Source organism: Ischnura elegans, chromosome 4, assembly GCF_921293095.1.
Source record: "Ischnura elegans chromosome 4, ioIscEleg1.1, whole genome shotgun sequence".
NCBI classification, from domain to species: Eukaryota; Metazoa; Arthropoda; class Insecta; order Odonata; family Coenagrionidae; genus Ischnura; species Ischnura elegans.
In genome coordinates, this window is record NC_060249.1 from 85,828,969 (window position 1) to 85,847,471 (window position 18,503).

At 43.2% G+C, this 18,503-nt stretch overlaps 1 protein-coding gene across 1 annotated transcript in view; it reads left to right on the forward strand.

The window, feature by feature from the left end:
• The first annotated feature begins 221 nt into the window (after window positions 1–221).
• Window positions 222–18,503, forward strand: part of LOC124157747 (putative protein TPRXL) — a 539,286-nt gene continuing 521,004 nt past the window's right edge. The window contains exons 1-2 of the mRNA XM_046532745.1: window positions 222–1,885; window positions 2,742–2,811. Of these exons, the coding sequence (XP_046388701.1) occupies window positions 1,817–1,885; window positions 2,742–2,811 (139 nt within the window). The 5' untranslated portion in view covers window positions 222–1,816. The remainder of the gene's footprint in view (window positions 1,886–2,741; window positions 2,812–18,503) is intronic.

Consider the following 18,503-nt stretch of genomic DNA (forward strand, 5'->3'; position numbering starts at 1 on the left):
TACGGACGTTTGATGGCTTTACGATCCATTTACGAAATTATTAGTTTTGAATGGTGATTTAATGATCTACTTTTATAACGTGAGTGCGATGATTCTTTCGTATGTTTTTATGTGACATTTGCAGAAAACTTGAGTGTCGAGCAAAATCACTATGGGTACATTCCTATACTGATTCGCCAATTTTAACGAGGAATTTCAGTATTCCTTTAGGATGAAGGCACAATTCAACTAAGGCAGAATTTTCATAGACTCTTATATTCTTCTCTTGCCAGAGAAACGTCCGCCTTCTACTCTTTTTCTCTGCTTCTCACTCACCAACACCAACACTTAGCCGTGATAGCCAATCATAGCGCCGGCCTGGGGCTTACTCCTCGTGGACGAGTCCAAGTTCATCAATGAGTAGCGGGGGAGTCGGGTCGATAGTGAGACGCAAGACTTTAAGAATCACAATGGTTCACGATATGAATTCGCGGCTCACGCATGTCACGGAGTATTGCTAGTGCTTGTTTTTCGTCCGGAACAGAGGAAGAATCCACTTATTCACGGGTAGGGTCGTCCCATGCGTCGCATGGCTTCTGCGCAGGTCTATCCTTCTTCCCCCGCTCCAACCGCCACGGTCGGGGAAAGTGGACTCGTCCGCCCACCACTCCATTTCAGCTGACTGCCGTACTCGTGTACGCGGCCCGGGCTCTCGTAGTACTAACATGACTACGGAGAGGAGAGGTTCGCTCGAGTAGTGCCCGGATCCCTTCCCGTAACGCAGAAGAGATCACACCGTGGTGCCGTGTGGAAGTGCGCGGTTCCCCCAAATCCCCCCCGTCAACTCTGCATCGTTTCTGCTCTGCACCCCCGGGGCTGTCTTCGCCACTTCTCTCAACAGCACCGGCGGAGAAGGTTGATTCTCGCGTTTGTTTTTCGGAGTGATGAATTTCGAAGAGGGTGCCCTCTTCGTGCCAGCCTCTGGCCGAGTGAGAGGAGACTGAGAAGATACCTCATTTGATGATAATTCAACACTTAAGCGCTTCGAATAGAGCCTTCGTGCGCCTCCAGACGGAACACTACACTAGTCTCGCCAGCGAGAGAGGAACCTGGTGACGGCTTTTTGTACACACAATAAACTTTTTTCCTTCACAAACCTCTCTTTTTAGAGCGAGATAATCGACCTTTTTTGCATGAAAGAGTTGGCCCCTAAACTCTTTCTCCACGTCCTGTCTATGGTGGAGTCATCTGAGAGAGATTGCGTTTTTCGCCGAGTTCAAGGTCTTTCCATCAGTTTTCGCCGACCAATTGTTGTAGGCGACCCCCTGCAATCACGTATCTTCCCCAGGAATACCGCCGCGTTAGATAATCCTCATCATTTGCTCGCACGTGAAAGTCCGGGAAGTGTGACCACCCGCAGCATTTATGAGTGTTCAACCGGTGAAGGATTGGGTGATTTTTCGTGTGGGTGCATGCACCTGCGGCGTGAACAGTGCAAGGAAGAGAATTGGTGCCGTGTAGCGTGGGGGGAAGAGGAGAGGCCTTAAAGTGAGGAGGAGTTCTTGTGCGAAAACTCGAGTGATATAAGGCGGCAAAGTATAAAGTGTTTATAAGAGTTTGGCGCACTCCGCCGCCGCCGCCTACCCAACCGGGCTCCCCGGCGTGTGTTTGCGATAGCCGCCAGCCATCGGTGTGCCCAGCCCCGCCAAGCTATAAGGCAGGCGAGGAGGATCGCCCAGTGCTCGGTGTGAAGTTCGTGTTTTCTTCCTACTTTACTACTCTTTGCACACCCATCTCCCGACTGTCCCCCGTGTGAATCCGTTCCCCTAGGAGAATAATGCTCAAGTTTCTCACCCACAAATTGAGGACACAGTCTCTGAATGAGGAGCAGCCTTACCAGTACAAGGTACGGCCAAACTTCATTTATTTCATTGCCTTATTCCCTCTCTCATCTCATCGCATGATTTCTACTTCTCGCTCTCACGTTGGAGTCACTTATTGTTTACATCACTGAAATTTTAGTTTATGCGTTGCTATCAAGTACCTTTGCTGGGAGTCTTCTCATACTTGTGCTATTGTTCCAATGTCATATACGAAGGATGATATTGTGGTCCGTGTGCCGCTGATGTTTCGTATGGATTATGAGTTTCATGAGTGATTACTGTTTGTTTTTTTTTGTTCGCGCATTTCATACGTATTCTTCCGTGCTTCGCATGTCCACCCGAAGGTCACATTACCGGTGTTGCTGGGGATAACGTTTCACTGGCTTAGCGTGGCTCAATGGGTGTATATTCAAAGTGCTATTTTATCATCTTAGTATTGTCAACACTTAAAAAGTTCTAGTGTGAATTTTAGTGAAGTTTCGTAAACATCAGCGTGGCTCACGGCACCCAGAATCAAACGCGAAGTTTTTTGAAGTTTCCCTTGTTTTCTTCTACAGCCATTTCACTTAAGTGCTCTTTCATATTTTTTTAACTCTCTCGTTTGGGGTTAAAAATGTGTGCAATTTGATCCCATATCAATGCGCTTTTCAAAAACGGTTAAGATTTGTTCCCATGTTTAGTTATCTCTTTGAGTGGGTGCTTACTTATAACTGGGGAAAAACATGCATTTCTCGATTTGAACTTGGTGAAAATTTCTTGAAATGCTGTTTACCTATCCCAGTACACGAGTGATTTCCATTTTTTTTCTTCTTCTCTCCTATCAACCCCGTACCTCGTATTCACTTGATACCTGGACAACCCTCCTCGACCACAACGAAGGCGGACGACGACCACGATTCCGGTACCGAGTCTGACGACGAACACGGTGAACCGGAGGATCAGGAAAGCAGTAAGTACATGCAATGAAATCTTACCGTAAACATGCCCCCCGGTGTGTGTTGAGTGTTTGTTGTGTTTACGTCTCCGAGCGAGTGTCCGTCCGCCTCAGCTACCCTTCGCGGCTTTCCCCCTTCCGATCGCGGCCTCGGTTCTCGTGGACTTCCCCTGAAGCGGGCTCTTTGTGTATCGTCATTTCCATCGTGTGCGCCGATTTATTAGGCGAAGTAGTTCAATTTCTGAAGCATAACCTTGACGTGTTATAAACATTCTTCTCTTTCTATATTGTAGATATATATTCGGGATCTTCGTTAGACTTTCCATCTCCACGTCTCATGTCGTGAGTCCGAAGATTACGTGTTCATATGACTTTGTTGCAAGTAGTCTTCAATCCTCGCGATATTGATTTTTTTCATTTAGTATGGATATTAGTGATTTATACTTTGTAGGTTGTCGTTTTTCGGTTGAGAATTCTTAAATCTTGTCAGTTCCACTTTTCAGAACTTTCCGTTATCAGCTTACCATATTCGTTCGAGCGCCTCAAGTTTTTCTCATCATGTCTTCAAGTCTTGGTTTATGTCAAATAATAGGTTATTGTTGTAGTAATTCTTCGTTCGTGATACCGTCTCTTACTTGGGTCTCAGGACGTACGTGTGTTACCGTCTCTAACGAATTTCATAGGCTACTTATAAAAAAAGACCACAGGGAAGTTAGTCTCACCTGAGCCTAAGTGAACGGAAATATGGAAGAACTAATGCGGACCTTTAACTTTCATTTGAGCTACAAGTGACTCTAATTAAGTCTTTATCTGTGTCGTAAGTGTTGCTTCTAATATGAGGTGGCAGCCTTAGCGATTACCATGGGTCGTGCATCGGAAGATAACAAGCGAAATACAACCTTGAGTTGTGAATCACCGTTTTCCCACTCAATGTATAGTACACTTTCTTTGTGAAATGTTGTACGAACATATCCAAATGTTTGCGCTACCATTAAATTTCTTGGGTCGTCGGATTTTAATGCGAACGCATACTTCCTCGGGCCATGGTGTTGCATCCTTCTCAGGAAGTTCGGGAAATGTTTATATTTCATATGCTTAGTGTTTTCGAACTCAGCTCAAGATTGGAGGTGTATTTCATGGATTTATGTCCCGAACTTTTGCTTGTCGACGTATGGATGTGAAGGTTGGGCCAGATTTCGCAAATTTTACGGCCGCGGTAGGCACCGTTGGCACTTAGTGAGATAATTTCTTTGTCTATTTTAATTTAAATGTGACGAGTTTTATCGGAAGATACTGAAATCGTCGTTTCTATGTTAATGGGATTAAACAGTTCACATTATCGTGACGCATCAGTTCGGTCGCGTTACATTGTTTTGTATCGTCATGTCGCTAATTAGTCTTCGTTTTGTTTATTTTTCGGTATTTCTGTGGGATGTTACCTTGCCCTTACTGCGAGTACGTGACATCGATGCGTTGGTACCTATCCCGTGAGGTATGCTACATGCACCCTGAAGAAAGTTATTCGAGATTGATTGCGATATGTAACAATGGATACCCCAATAATGAAGAATGTGAGTTCGGTAATATTCTATGCTTGAATCAATCTCTTAGCTATTCTCTTGCACTCCTCCGTAGTGAATGGTCGGGGTCATCGTCGTGATGTTCGAGTCCGACCTCTCAGTCGCTGCCCCACGGCTGGGAGCCTCGCACCTCCCCGGGTGGGATCTCGTCGGTCGCCCCACCGTTAGCACCTCGAACTTGGAGCTCAATGATGGCGCTGCGTACACAGGGATGGATGCGTCACTGAGTTTCTTGCAAGAATCCTATGCATCCCCTTGCACTTGGTCGAAAATGCACCCTACTTCGTTAGGACCCCGTTCACGCCCCAATTTGCTATTACAGTGCGCGTTCGGACTAAGGAATCCACACAAGGGCGTCCCCGTACTTCGCTGCTGGGCAACCACGAGACGTGTCCCAATGTAGCCCCAACAATACAGTGGAACGTGTCGTCGGCGTAGGTTTCCTGTGTGCATTGTTTTCGCGTTTGTCGGTCACTGTGGAGATGGGAAATGGCAGGTCTTTTCGGCATAGAGGTGGGGAGTCAATACAGCGAGTCTTTTTACGATATCACCACCACCATGCTTCCAATTGTCTCCGCCCGAAACCTTTCTCCGTATCTCGCCCACGCGCTCGAGAATAATGCGTCGTTTTCTACACACGTAGTGCGTGAGTGGGGAAGGAGTTGGCCGTAGTAGTAAAGGAGAGGCGTTTATTCTTTTTAAAGGGAGATAGACGTGCGAGTGTGGGGGTTTCTTCGCCAGCCAGTCTCGCCGCCGCTCCTCGGGACCTCCCTCGCCTTGCTGCCTCAAAACTCCCTCCCCCTCTTCTCTTTCTGGCGACTCGCTCCATCCCCTTTAAAGAAACTCTCCGTCGTCTTGTGCGAAAGTGAAGGCTTTCCTCGCCCTCTCTCTCTCATTAGTCATTGGAACTCACCTCGTCTATCCAAGCCCGTCCTTTCCTCGTTATTTATGTGATCGAGTTTTATGTTCATTCAGTAGCGTGCATTGACTGTGTGTTTTCGAGAGGGCTAAGGTCGTTGTGAGCTTAGGTGAGGCAATTTTAAATAATCCCCATTATATTCTTATTAAAAATAGTTGTGAATTCATTAAAAAGTAAAATCATACGATATAATAAGGAAATTAGAAAGAAAGTGCCTACTGCGATAGCACTAAGGGGTGTACTGTACATTGCTTAAACACTAAATTTTATTCGATTCGGGAGTGAAGGGGGCTAATGGTCGCCCCAGGCTCAGTGTGTAGTGCTTTTTGTGGTTGCCTCGTATGGTTGGATTTTTCGTCGTAGTCGTATGTTGGTGGGAAAAACGGAGGTCTCCGCACTTTTGCCATCTTGGCTTCGTTGAGGAAACATTGCCCTCTGATTGCGGTCGCGGGAACCACTGTGGTCGAACCCCAGTGCTGGCCCGTTCTCCGTCGTTTTCTGTTCCTTTCGTGTATTTGGTATTTTAGAGCTGTTTTCTCGTCATTTACTTCTGCTGTTGAGATTTTTTCTCGTATCTTGACAAAATTCCTCCCACATATTCGGGATGGAGATTTCCTAAATTGGTCCCTTTTGTTTTTTGTCTAATATTTAAGTTCATGCGAGAGAATTGTGGTGAGCGTGGTATATTTTGATGTAACGGGTGGAACAGTGCCGTGGTATATGCATTATGTGATAAATGTATGAATCCAATGCGATTTTGAGGAATTTCCTCGTGATAGAGAATCATTATGTGGTTGGCATATTAGGCTCCTAAAGGTGCTTTCAGGTTCACTCCGTGAATATGCAAGTGTCCCATATGTCCACTCCGTCTGTGGTTTTCGGCCGTAATTAATGACGAACTTTTTCTTACTTGCCGCAGTATTACTTTTGATGTCATCACCTTGGATGGTTTTTGGGAAAAAGTAGTTTGAACGTTTATCCCTCCGTATGGGGCCGCAGGTACTTCAACCGTTCCATCGATAGCATTGATCCCTTTTAATTTTATTCATAAGATATTGTTCTGTTACCTCTGCCGTATTTCTAAGAGTCCCATTGCCCTACCGTGAGGTGGGGATTTATTGGAAAACTGCTACCATTATCGGTTATGGAGTGTCGAAGAGGTTGGAAAGCTTTTTGAAAAGAAAACGTATTAAAAGTCTGCGCCACGCAGTGCCATATTTTTGGATTTTTGACGCTTTTGGTTTAGGTAACCACCACAGTCTTGACTTTGTTATAGTTACTTATAGATATTTTCATTGCCGATTTCTGTAACTGAGAGATCGTTGGTTTCCTAGTTTTAAAGTCACGCATTCATAGTTTGCAAGTCTCGGACGTTACATTTATAGGGTGCAGTCTTTACTAGTGACGACGCGCCATCCAAATTTCGACAATTTGTCGCATATAATTTGGAAAAGAATTATCTTATTCTTAGCTGGGTAACCTTTTAGCATCGTGGTGTTTATCTGTTTGATATACTTGATCTAATGACGTTTTATCATTCAAAGAGTGATCGTTAACGCGCAAAAGGTGTCTTTTTTCCTACTAAAATTGTAATCTCCTGGTTCCTCACGCTTAGAGCTCATGTGTCCAGCCCGCTTGCCTCACGATTTTTGGGCTTTGGCAATGAAATGCTCGAAACTCGCCACGTTTTTCTTCTCATTCGGCTCGGCGTTCATATTGCGAACGATTTTCGTTCCCGAACTTGTCTTTTTTCACCCACCTTTGGAATCCCGTTCCCGAAAACCAGTCGTGTTGCGTGGGGTAGAAATTTCGGACGGCCATCTTTATTCCGTGAAACCTCGTCTCAGGGGACGACTGTTTAAAAAAAAAAGCATTCGTTTTTCGTGAAATTGGACCTCCACCCCTAAGTGATCTTATCATATCATTGTTGGATAGATGCTTGGAGAAAATCGCGTACATTCCAGTACTATTTCCGTTTACCAGAGGTCGATATTGCGTCGGGAGTCGTTTTTCCCATGCGTGAGCGCGGCAGGCGTTTTTCCCGCACGGCGGTACTACATCGGGAGCAGCGGCTCCTCTCATTGGCGAATGGTTAGTGTGCTCACCGCCATCACGGGTGCAGCGCCGTTGCTCGGCCGAACCGCGGACCATCCAACGCTGGGGTGAAGAGACGACATTGATTAAGTGGTTTTAGTGGGGTTATCCGTCTGTAGCGTGGCTTAATGAAAAATTTTCTACATACTCAATTTTAATTGATTGATTGCCTTATATCCTGAGGTATAATCTCAGTTTTAATTCGGGGAGGGTCAGTCAATCAGAAGGTCTGGGTGTTCCTTTACGAAAATATATTAACATTAGCCTTTAAATTATAGCTACTTCTTTCTTTATGGAGAATTTAACTCACCCCACAAAATAATTACTACAATTCTCTGTTTGACCGTGAAAATTTACTTATTGAACTTCTTTTTCGCCAGAATTCTGGGTAGAAACATTCGGCTATAGGCAATACCGAATACTTTCTGCTGCAGAAATACGCCTGTGATTGTATTTGTAGTGGAGGTACTTCTTCTCTTCTCTAGTTCAATGATCGGTATAAGGATGGAACTTTCGCGAATCCCCGGACGAGTCCAACCTTGACGAATCCCTTCTCTGATTTCAATCGAGTTTAATTAATTTGATAATGTTACAGTTTCGTCGAATTATGATGCGCGGCAGTGAAAGAGCTTTTGCCAAGATTAAGGGCTCTTAGTTTGGTTCCTAGGAGGTACGGTCTTTGGATTAATGCGATATTTCGGGAAAGCACTTTATTTATAATCTGATGATCGCATTTCTCTTTCTGCGTAGAGTTTGCACGCTATATACCGGTTTATCAACTTTGTATTGCGTTAAATATTCGTACATTGTGCTCCTCGTACACTTAGAGACAATTTGTATCCGTGTTATTTACATTTCTATAGGAAATGCAGCTTTTTATTGGATGCTAGCATTATAGCCCATTTAGAACTTTAAACATTTTACTGTGGGTTACCATGAAATTTCCTCAGAGCCCGCGATTACCCAGTGTGGTAAACAACTAAGCTAAAGCTCAGTCAACTCTCGTAATATGAACATCATGGAGGAATGTGACGGAACTCGATTGGTGGAGTATTATCCACTTTTTGCGTCTGGACGGAAGAGAATATCCCTACGTATGAACGCAATCGTGACCGCAAGATTAACTTTTTCAGGTCTTTGTTTATAATTTCATTCGTCTGAGTGACTTTCGTCTTAGTTTTTAAACAAATCTCTTGTCTCGGTCAATCGATCGACTTTTGGCAACTTTTAATGGGCAGCGACCCCAAAATTACTCTTACCGATAGGCACGGGCCTTTTCTCTTCTTCATTCCCCAGTCATCTCAGTATTATAGACGTCCGCAGGCTTGACACCTCATTTCTGTCCTTTCCTTTCTCACTCTTGAACAACTGTTTCCCTTCTAAAAATCCCTCGTATAATTTTCCACGTTTCTTCGTTTGTCCCGTTCGTCAAAAATTCTCTATGCTTTGGTCACCCATCGGTAACGCTCGAAATTTCCTAGTCTTCCCATCGGGAGGTATGCATTCAACTGTTGAAGGTAGACCTCGATAAAGATTAAACTTTTACCTGTGTTGTAATCACGCGCTCAGAGGCTGGTGAAGAGTATACAGTTTCAAACTCGAGATATTCTGCGATTTGAAGTGGGGTCATACAGAAAATCCCACCGCCCAACTCCCAGGATTAATCGTCGTGAGCTTTGGGTGAAAACAGTAATTTTCTCCGGCTCAGACGTCGGCGGTCCGTGGCAAATTCTATATCGCTAATTTAAAATGCCTATGTGTGAGTAAATTTTGCTCGATGTGAACTTTAACATTCTTCTTTTGTATATCCGTGCACTCTGCGAAGAGGTTGCGAAAAGTAATTCTCTTATTTGCCTAATACGTGATGTCGTGTTCAAGAAAAGTGGAAGCAAGTGGTGAAAAAAACGGACAACTTTTTCAAGTACTGCGACGCCGTGGCGGAATTGATTTTTTTGCATTCCGTGTGTCTTTGTTTTGTGGCAGTAACCCCGTGCTGTTGAAGTAATTCGTGGGGTAGGAATTTCATTAAAATCACATTCGATTAGTTTTCTCCTTGGTGATAACCTGAGTAATAGTCCTGGCTTCCTTCAGTTGGTACGCCATTGAGGTCGGCGACATTGGTGTGACCCCGAGTGTTAAGGGGATGACTCGCTAGAGGGCTGGCGTGTAGTTTGGAGTTTTAACTTGGGGTGGCAGCATAAGTTATGGTTGCGTCATTGCGCAGTAGGTGTTGGATATATCAACTGACACTTCGTCGTGTAATGATTGGCGTAAATATGCAGGGTTCGGAAAAATATAAGGAAAATTAATAATATCTACTTCATTATTGGTGGTAGCAAGCATTTAACTCCCTTGCATCTTTAATGAGATGGGTATTATTGTGCGTAGTCGACACTCCCGATTTCCCGGAATGCGTTGGAGGGAGCCCTTCGCAGAAATTGCTCCCGCGGTACCTCTCGGGAGAGTGAGTGCTATTTGGATAGTCTGGCATCGCCTGGCGCGTTGGAACAATTTACGCCTTCTAATTTCAAGGAATAATGCAAGGGTCGGCATCCCCGCCTGCGGAATGCGGCTTCCGCTACGATATCGTGCGGCTTGCAAAACATTTATGCATCAATTATTTACGAAATTGAGATAATTAGTAATGTGACTCTGTAGACAAGCGTTTTGGTTAAATTCATCACATTTCATTTTCATGGCAAATATCTTTTTTATTTATATCCCGAAAACAGCACAATGTGGTATTTTCATCGGGAGTTTAAACAACCAACAACAGATGATCACACACGCACCCGTGTACTGAAAGGGGCAACCTATCCATACGGGACTCGAACCCGCGACTTTAGGCATGGTACGCGAGGACTTAAGTAATCCCCGCTGCCACCGAGGCCGACAATATACTAAATATATCCTGTAAAATGTCCAATATCCAAAAATTAAATGAGATATGCTAATATTATTTACCTTTTCCTGGCAATTCTAAATGCGAACCCTTGGCACTCAAGCAAGTATTAATTATCAGAGAATTAACTCTGTGATCATTTCTAATTTTAGAAATTTTTACTCAATTCATTAAGTAATTATATTCGGTGAAATTATCTGTTGTTTTACAAGCAGACTTTAAAGTAGATACACCACCTTGTAGATCGAGCTCAGCACAAAATTAGGTACCCTAGGGTCTGTACTTCGTGTCCCGTTGGCTTGGTGTTCAGTATGCTTCACTCTTTCCATGAAGTGTTCATGCTTGGTTGGTCGTTGAATACTAAATATTAGCTAAGATTGTATGCATCCTTTTCTGCATTCTCCGAATATACTCAAAGATATGGGACTTCCCGTGGGAACTGTTGGGAATAACGTGTATTTCATACAGTAAATAGGGTTTTTAATGATTATTTAATTATGGTAAGGCCTACCTGGTTTTTCGTGTCATTTCCTTCACTATATAATCATCCAGCGATTGGGATATACGAATCATACCCAATGGATACAATTGTACAAAACTTGGGAATGGTGAATTTTATGTAGATAGTAACCGATTGGATTGGCCGTTTCTTGCTTTGAATCGCTATGTTTTAAGCTGAAGATGATTATTGCATCGCTTTTTTGAAGTCCCTATGTTTACGATGCATTCATTTGAGGATCATATAATATCCGAGAAATGATCTGTTGTCGTGATAGAAAGTCTTTCTTCCTCTCAGGCTAATCATGCATTATTGAAGGGGAATCGCATGAGATTTTCGTATGAATTTTCTATTAAAATGCAATTTTCTACCCAGTGTGATCAATACTCTTTCGTATTTTGTGGCAGTTTGGCTGAAAAGGATTTTTTTTTAGGATTATAGGGATAGGGGTGGTGGGGCGCGAATGTATGTATAGTATAGATTGTATACGGTCTGAGTGAGCGGATGCAACGAGCGTAATGTCTTGCTGCAATCGGAAATTCCAGTGAATATTTGCATTTTCGGGGGGTAATCTTAAAGTTGGCGAAGTCGTCGTTATTTATATATGTTATATTTTCATTTTTGAATTCATCAGATATAATATGCACTCTTTGCGGAATATTTACGGACAAATGAAAAGATGAAGGTAATGTCCATTCTGTTTTGTTTTATAATTTTATCATTAGTTAACAATCTTAGGATTAGTTTGTCGCAGGTCTCCATTCCTTTCTCCTATACGCTTCCCTTTGCATATTGACGTATTTCTTCTCTTTTACATCCTTTTTAGCCTGTCCTATGTAACATCTTATGTACGTCATGTATGTTGTTTTTAATTATGTAGTACATGGACGTAGATGGCTGCAAAATAAGTGCAAGTGGTATTAGTTTGGTGATTATCTTTTTCAAGAAATTCCGATGGTATTGGCCATTTACATGTGGTTTTCTCTCCGCTGTTTTCATCATCATCGGTGTCCGTAGGATTTTGGCATCTTTCAAACTGATTGAGTGGCCAAGATCGAGGCTGTGCTCCGCCAAGGCCGATTCTCTGCCCTAAAAAGCCAGCGGTACCCAGTGCCCAACCCGAAATCATTTCGCGGACTAATCTTGACCATATTCTCCGAGTTGATTCCCGGGAGTATATAGCTGGACGCTCTTGAGATGAGCACCGATTTAGTCGTTTCCCTCTCTCGGCGCCTTGCTCTATGAGCACTCTTTTCTCTTCCCCTCTTGCGAGTTAAATGGAAGCGAGGGACTACTCATGTCATGGGGACGAGGAGTGGAGATTCTGAAATCGCGTGTCAAGTCTGATGGCTCTTTATCTTGAAAGTGAAATGCCCACCAATTCCTCTCTCCTACTCCTCCGTGCTGCTATTGTCTGTTGCCTATCTCACCGTATCTTTCCCTTCCCCGACGACCTTTCTCCACTTCTCTCCCCTCTCTCGCCTCGTTAAAAGAACATATCCCTCCATTTTTATGGACTGGTTTCCTCGTGAACCATCCTCGTCATAAAATGGTGGGCTTTTTAGGACTCTGGAACATAGCAGGACGTAAACTGGTATGTGCCATGAGGATTCGCAAGTTCTTGGCCTTCTCCGGGGGAGGGGGTTGCTATCAGTGTGTCTAATTTACTTCTCAATAATTACATTTCCATGGAGTGTTGTCCTCTCCTAAGGAAATGTTATGCTGCGGTGAGCTAAGTTTAAGGCATCGACAATTCAGTCTATCGATATCTCACCCACATCGATTCGACAGTTGGTTGTCTCTAAATTTATCACTTCCCTCCTGTTAACTTGAAAATTAATTGGTTATTCCCGAGCGAAACCAAGAAATTGCGCGTGCGACCACCTTTGGAAGGACCTATAGCCCATAGGGCTTGAAGAACTTAAAATAGCATGTTCTGTCCCTCTTACAGATAGTTATTAATGGTACATGTATTAAAGATTTGGCACTCGAATTATTTATGGAATGTTTGTTTTTACATGCCCCCGATAGTAATCCAAATTTCTTTCCTTTAGGTCCTCCATTTTGAATAAACTACAGGACTTAACTGTTACTAGCTCTCTGTACCGCCCCTTGTTGCTCACTTATGTCAGAGTCTATTTGCTGTAGATGTCGTAACGCTGTTGGAATGTGTAGCAGTTTGACCCGCAATAGCAGTGATTTTAAATATTAGTCGTTGACCGTGGCTTACAGTGAGACGCTTCGGTATCTGTGTTATTCATAGATTTACATCGCTCATCTTTAGTTATTGTGATTTCAGGCAAGGGAAATTGAATTATTACTTCACTGCAAGGGGCATGAGTATTATAGGCTTCTAGATCGGCATTAATTTCGACTTCTTACCGAGGTTTAATGGGGCAACGCCAGCGAATACGGAGCTTGACGTCCAATACACGATTTTCCTGAACGGCCACCATGTATTTTGCGTTCACTCTTGAGTCGCCTCATATTTCTTAGCTGCAGCCAAACCGAAAATGCCCAGTACATAGGTATAAAGTCCCGAGACATCGGGGTCATCCTGTTTCATATGGCGTGTATGTTGGTCGGATCTCGACGAAATTCTCGTGCATCACGAGATTTTGAAAGGGCTACCTACGTCACGTCGGCTCTTGTTATCGTTTTTTTTATAGTTTATTTTCGCCCTCTCCTGTGTTTTTTTCCAATGTTTCGTCCTTCCTTTTGACTTTGATCGCGTGAGGCTTCTCTTTCTCCTCCCCCCGTAGTCGAGGCCAATACCTTCCTCGTGAGTCCCTCGGCCTTCCTTGCGCGAGGGAGTAACTTGCCTGCACAGTTCGCTCCCTTTGCTCGGGAACATTAATTTTCCTTTCCGCTCATGCGGGGGAGAGAGGGTCTAAGCTGGGAAATAAGTGGGACAAGCGTGTTCTCTCCGAGCACTTTCGTCGGTTTGAGTAAAGGTCTTTATATGTGAACGCGAAGTTATTCACCATTTTCTGTTGAGAGGGAGGATTTTATCGATCATCTCTGTGTCTTCCGTTCAAATTTAAGCTGAGTGTGTGTTGGTCGGGAGTAAACTCCTACGTTTTTGGCGTCACGTAGTCAGTTGAGTTCGGTGATGGAATATTGTACATGAAAGAGATGATTAAAAACAGTGTTGAAGAAATGATGAAGGTCTAGAGGTAGTGAGGAAGACACTCGCTGCATGTAAAATATATCGACGACAATTAGGGCAAATCAAGAAAAATGCGGGTACGAAGGGTCACATGGAATTTAAAGAACAGGCATGGTTTTGGAGCAATGGAGGGCTGCTTTATAGCAACCCTATGATTTTAGCTGTCGTTAGGTACGTATTTTTACGGTTAATCTGAGATTTCTTCGGCTAGTCTTATATTTGGGAAATTGGTTACCATAACAACAAATGGGTCGATTATATCCTGGCTTACGAATTTTGAGTTACAGCCGTGATCTCTTAATCTGCTTTGGCATAGAGAAATTAGCTAGGTATTAAGAATTGAGGTTCTAAAATTTTTACCTGTGTTCACATCGGTCCATTGAGCGTGCCTTGTCATTCAATATCCTACTCTTGAAATATCTTTCTCCTCGTATTGCCATTTTAGAAATTACCATGGGAAGCTTGAGTTCTTGATAGTTAAAAAAACTTTGTGTTGTCGATAGGAGGAGCCAAAGTTCATCAGTCAAAAGGGAAAGTAATGTTAGTGGTCATGAACTTTATTACCGCCTTCCAAGGAAACATCACTACCCACGTACGATTTTTTTAGTACCATCATGGGGGCGCATCGTAGTGATGCCATGGTATAGTTTTGCGGATTTCGGATGGGTAGGTGCCGCCTAGAGATGTGTTACCATCGCTTAATATATCCACCCAGTGTCGATAAATCAAGTATCCATATCCCGGTTTCATTAATTCAAGTTCCGCGGCCATGGGTCGTTCACGCTCTGTACTTTTCTCCGCCCATCACTTGTCATTTCATTCCGAAAACTTTCCTCAGCTACCGGAATTGTGTGCTGGACTGCGCGATTTCACTGCGGCCCTCCTGTTTTCCTTTCGCTTTTTTTCTCCTCCGCCTAACCTTTTTTTTCTTGTCCATATTTCTTCTGCTCTCTTCAAACATGGATTTGCCGTCTCATATTTGAACGGATTAACTTTTTAAGCGTAGAGACGTAGAGAGAGAGGTTTTATTGCTGCCGTGCAAGTTTTTTCTTCTCCTTCATTCTCAAGGCATTCCCAGCGGAAATGACTGGTCTTTCTCTATCCCTCCTTCCTCACCACTCCCAGCCTAACTTCTCGTGTTCTGTGTTCGGCAAAGTGAGCCCCATGGAACGGTAACTCGAAAAGGTGTTGGGTCGGACGATAGCGTATATCCGTATCTATTCTCTGGGGTGTGCTCAATTTCACAGTATTCCGTGTAGATGTATTTTAAGGATTTTTTTCTTTACGATTCAGAGGTCACACTGGTGATCGGGTCTTGATTGTTGAGCTCTCGAACTTAGACAGGGTATGTGTACCATGGTGATATATTCCGTCTTGGACACATCTATAGCTGTTACCGCCTATTCAGAAAATTTCATCGTTATTGCTGGTAAACAGCAGGTGTCTGCGCACACACTGTCACCCGCCCATTAGTTCCCTAGCGTCTTAGAATGCCCATGTACCGTGCGATCTCTCCCGGGTAAAAATTAAATGAAATGAAATTAAGTGGGCAGAGGTTACTCTACTACTAATAATTGCTGAAATAACCAACGATCGCTGGTACCACAATGATCTGCGCAGTGACTCAGGAAGTTCGAGGTTTGATTTTGATTCCGATAATTACTCAATAAAGCAATGCGTGTGATTTTGTGTCCAAGTGTCTCTTGGTTTTTCACGTTTCCGATTCTATTTTTTACGTAGAATACACATCACCACATTTTTTTGTTCACTTATCTGGCAATTAGCGTTATTTCCTTCCAATGTTATACATTTTGATCTACCACATCTCACGTATCACTTCGCAATCGTCCTAATAGCTCGCTCAATTCCGCCATGTTAATGACGTAATTATGTCGTCTATCCGGGTGATAACCGTATTTATTGACCATTGCATTTGATAGCATTTGGTTACATTGTATTTTAAATAGCTGTGTGCTTTTATTTGCTTCTGTCTGTGTGGTACGTTGCCGAAGCGTCCCGAATGTTATGAGTTAGAGATAATCTTTTGACTCTGAGAGAGGCTGGCGATATGTTTATGTGGGGGGGAGTAAGAAATGCATTAGCTTCTTGATAAGAGGGATTTGCGTAAATCCGTGGTATAAAGTGCCGTATTCGCTATTAGTAAGGTTTTTGTGGCCTTCTCCGAGTGGAAAGACGATTTTTTTGCGCTATTGACCATTTTTTTTCATTTTATCGTCGCGTTTTCAATTCGTCGGGAGTCAGTGCTTTGAGCGGGTGTCGCTACCCTTGAGGATGGATTAAACATGCCGTGAATTTATTTTTAACTGGCCGTCAACATTGTATGCTTTATATTCATTAAGTACGTTTCAGATGGATTATGGGGGCGTCTAATACTGAAGGAGGTCTATTCATGTTCATTTTTTCGGAAAAATATTTCTTTTATCACAATTCCTTGTTTTTGTGTGCTTTTGATTTCTTGACTTGCGTCATCCTGTCTGAAGTTTTAAAGCATAGATTTATTTTACTCTTTTTCATACTTAAGTATATTCATTTATTTAAATTAATATATATTCAATCATCGTGAGCTATTTCGAAGCCATTAGGGGGTATCGAAGACATCAAGGAGGTATTTATGTCCGATAATGTTGGTATTAATGTATATGACCATGATTTTTCCTAAGTATTCGCAGAGCACTTAGGGAATCATGTCATTGGTAGAGGGCTTTATTGCACTTGAAATCAGATTACGAACGAATAATCATTAGGCAATGAAAAAACTGTAGTTTCCTAGAAAACTAATAGATTTAAAATATATTGGAAACAGCTGTGACCCCGTCCTTGGGAATGTGTCGTGCGTTACAAACTCTTGATGATGAAATGAGTGTAACTCTAACTTGCGCCTACCTATCGAGGCAATCTATAACTTGAACTGTTTAATGAGGCGGGCATATCTTACCTGCGACCTGCCTAGCTGATGCCCGGAAAAAGTCTATAGATAAACTTAAGTCATTTCCGCCTGTTTTGCATCTGGCAGTGGGGTGATGATTCTCATTTTCACTACCATCCCTGCGCCTGAAGAGACCGTTCCACGTCTCCCGCGGGGTTCTAATTGTGCCTTTTAGTTCCCTCTTATCTCCGAGAGAGAAAACTCGTGGATTTTTATTAGCGTTCATCCTTCGCTGAATGTCCTTCCCCCAACGCCCCTGTTATCTCGACTCCTTGTCTTAGCAATTGAGCGGCATCCGAGCCAGGCTCGTTCCCGGAGCATTCCCCAGCTCAAACTGCGTTTCGCTGGCGGTTTAATTGAGCACACGGCTCGCCCTTTTGCGTTTGTCGGCTGGCGAAGTAATGGGGGAACGGGAGAGGTTTTTAGCCCGCGCTCACCATCTTATTCACCTCCCGCTGTTCTCCTCCAAAACCTCCCCGCGGAGAGTGACTTTCATGGTTGTTAAAATGGCGGAAGCTCGAATGCTGATGCTGATATTAAGTTTCGTGTTACTCGTGGAAGTGTTTTTTAACGAGGGCGGTATAATCTCCTTGCTGCTGTAACTATTTGGCTTCTATCTGACGAGACAATCATTTTGGCCCGTGCGGACACAGTTGGCAGTGACCATCGAGAGATGATTTTGCGTCAATATCTGGGGAACTTCGGTTTTAATGAAATAAACGTACGTGAATAATTATTTACCGATTGTATTCCACGCTTTTATGCTTCATGGATGAAACAAGTTTCGATTGCAGAGATACTTATGATTGCTGTGCATTCGAAACCGAGATTGGAAGTAAAACTTCAAGGCTTGGATTACGCTGAGTAAATATTTTCATCATGTATGTTTCTAAATTCCGCAATTTGCACGTCCAACTATTATTTTTTTTGTCGGACAGATATTGGGGCTGACTGATGGCATTATGTATAAAATTAACGAAATACCTGCGGCGGGGTATGCTGTTATCATTTCATTGTTGCCATTTAAATCTTGTTGACGTAAGTGGTAATACAGTGGAACTTGGTTATAACGTCATCAAAGGGACCAGAAGATTTTTAACGTTATATCCGAGTGACGTTATAAAAAAGCAGCCTTAAATCTGAGTGATGACAATACAATACAGTGTGTCTGTGTCAGTGACCTTGTAGAAAGTAGGGGTGGGAAGGGATAAGACCCAGGTATGCGGGACAGCCCCCGCTCCCTCCAGACACCAATTAAACATAAGAGTTGAATCCCGTCACCAGCTCAACGTCCAGCTGGTGACCTGTTTTGGCTTTTGATGTTTCTACACATGGCTTCCATGAACTTTGGGACATAATAGAATCACACTACCACTTTTGCAACCTAAGAATCGCAAAATTTTTGACGCTATACCCGAGCGTCGCAATATTTGTTGACGATATAAACGGGTTTTCGTACAACATAAAATGTTCAATTTTGGCTGGTCTGTATAAAATGTGACGTTAAACCCGAGTTGACGTTACAGCCGATGCCGTTATAACCAAGTTCCTCTGTATTAACTTCGACGGTTTTATTTCGTAAAAATTATGGTCCAGC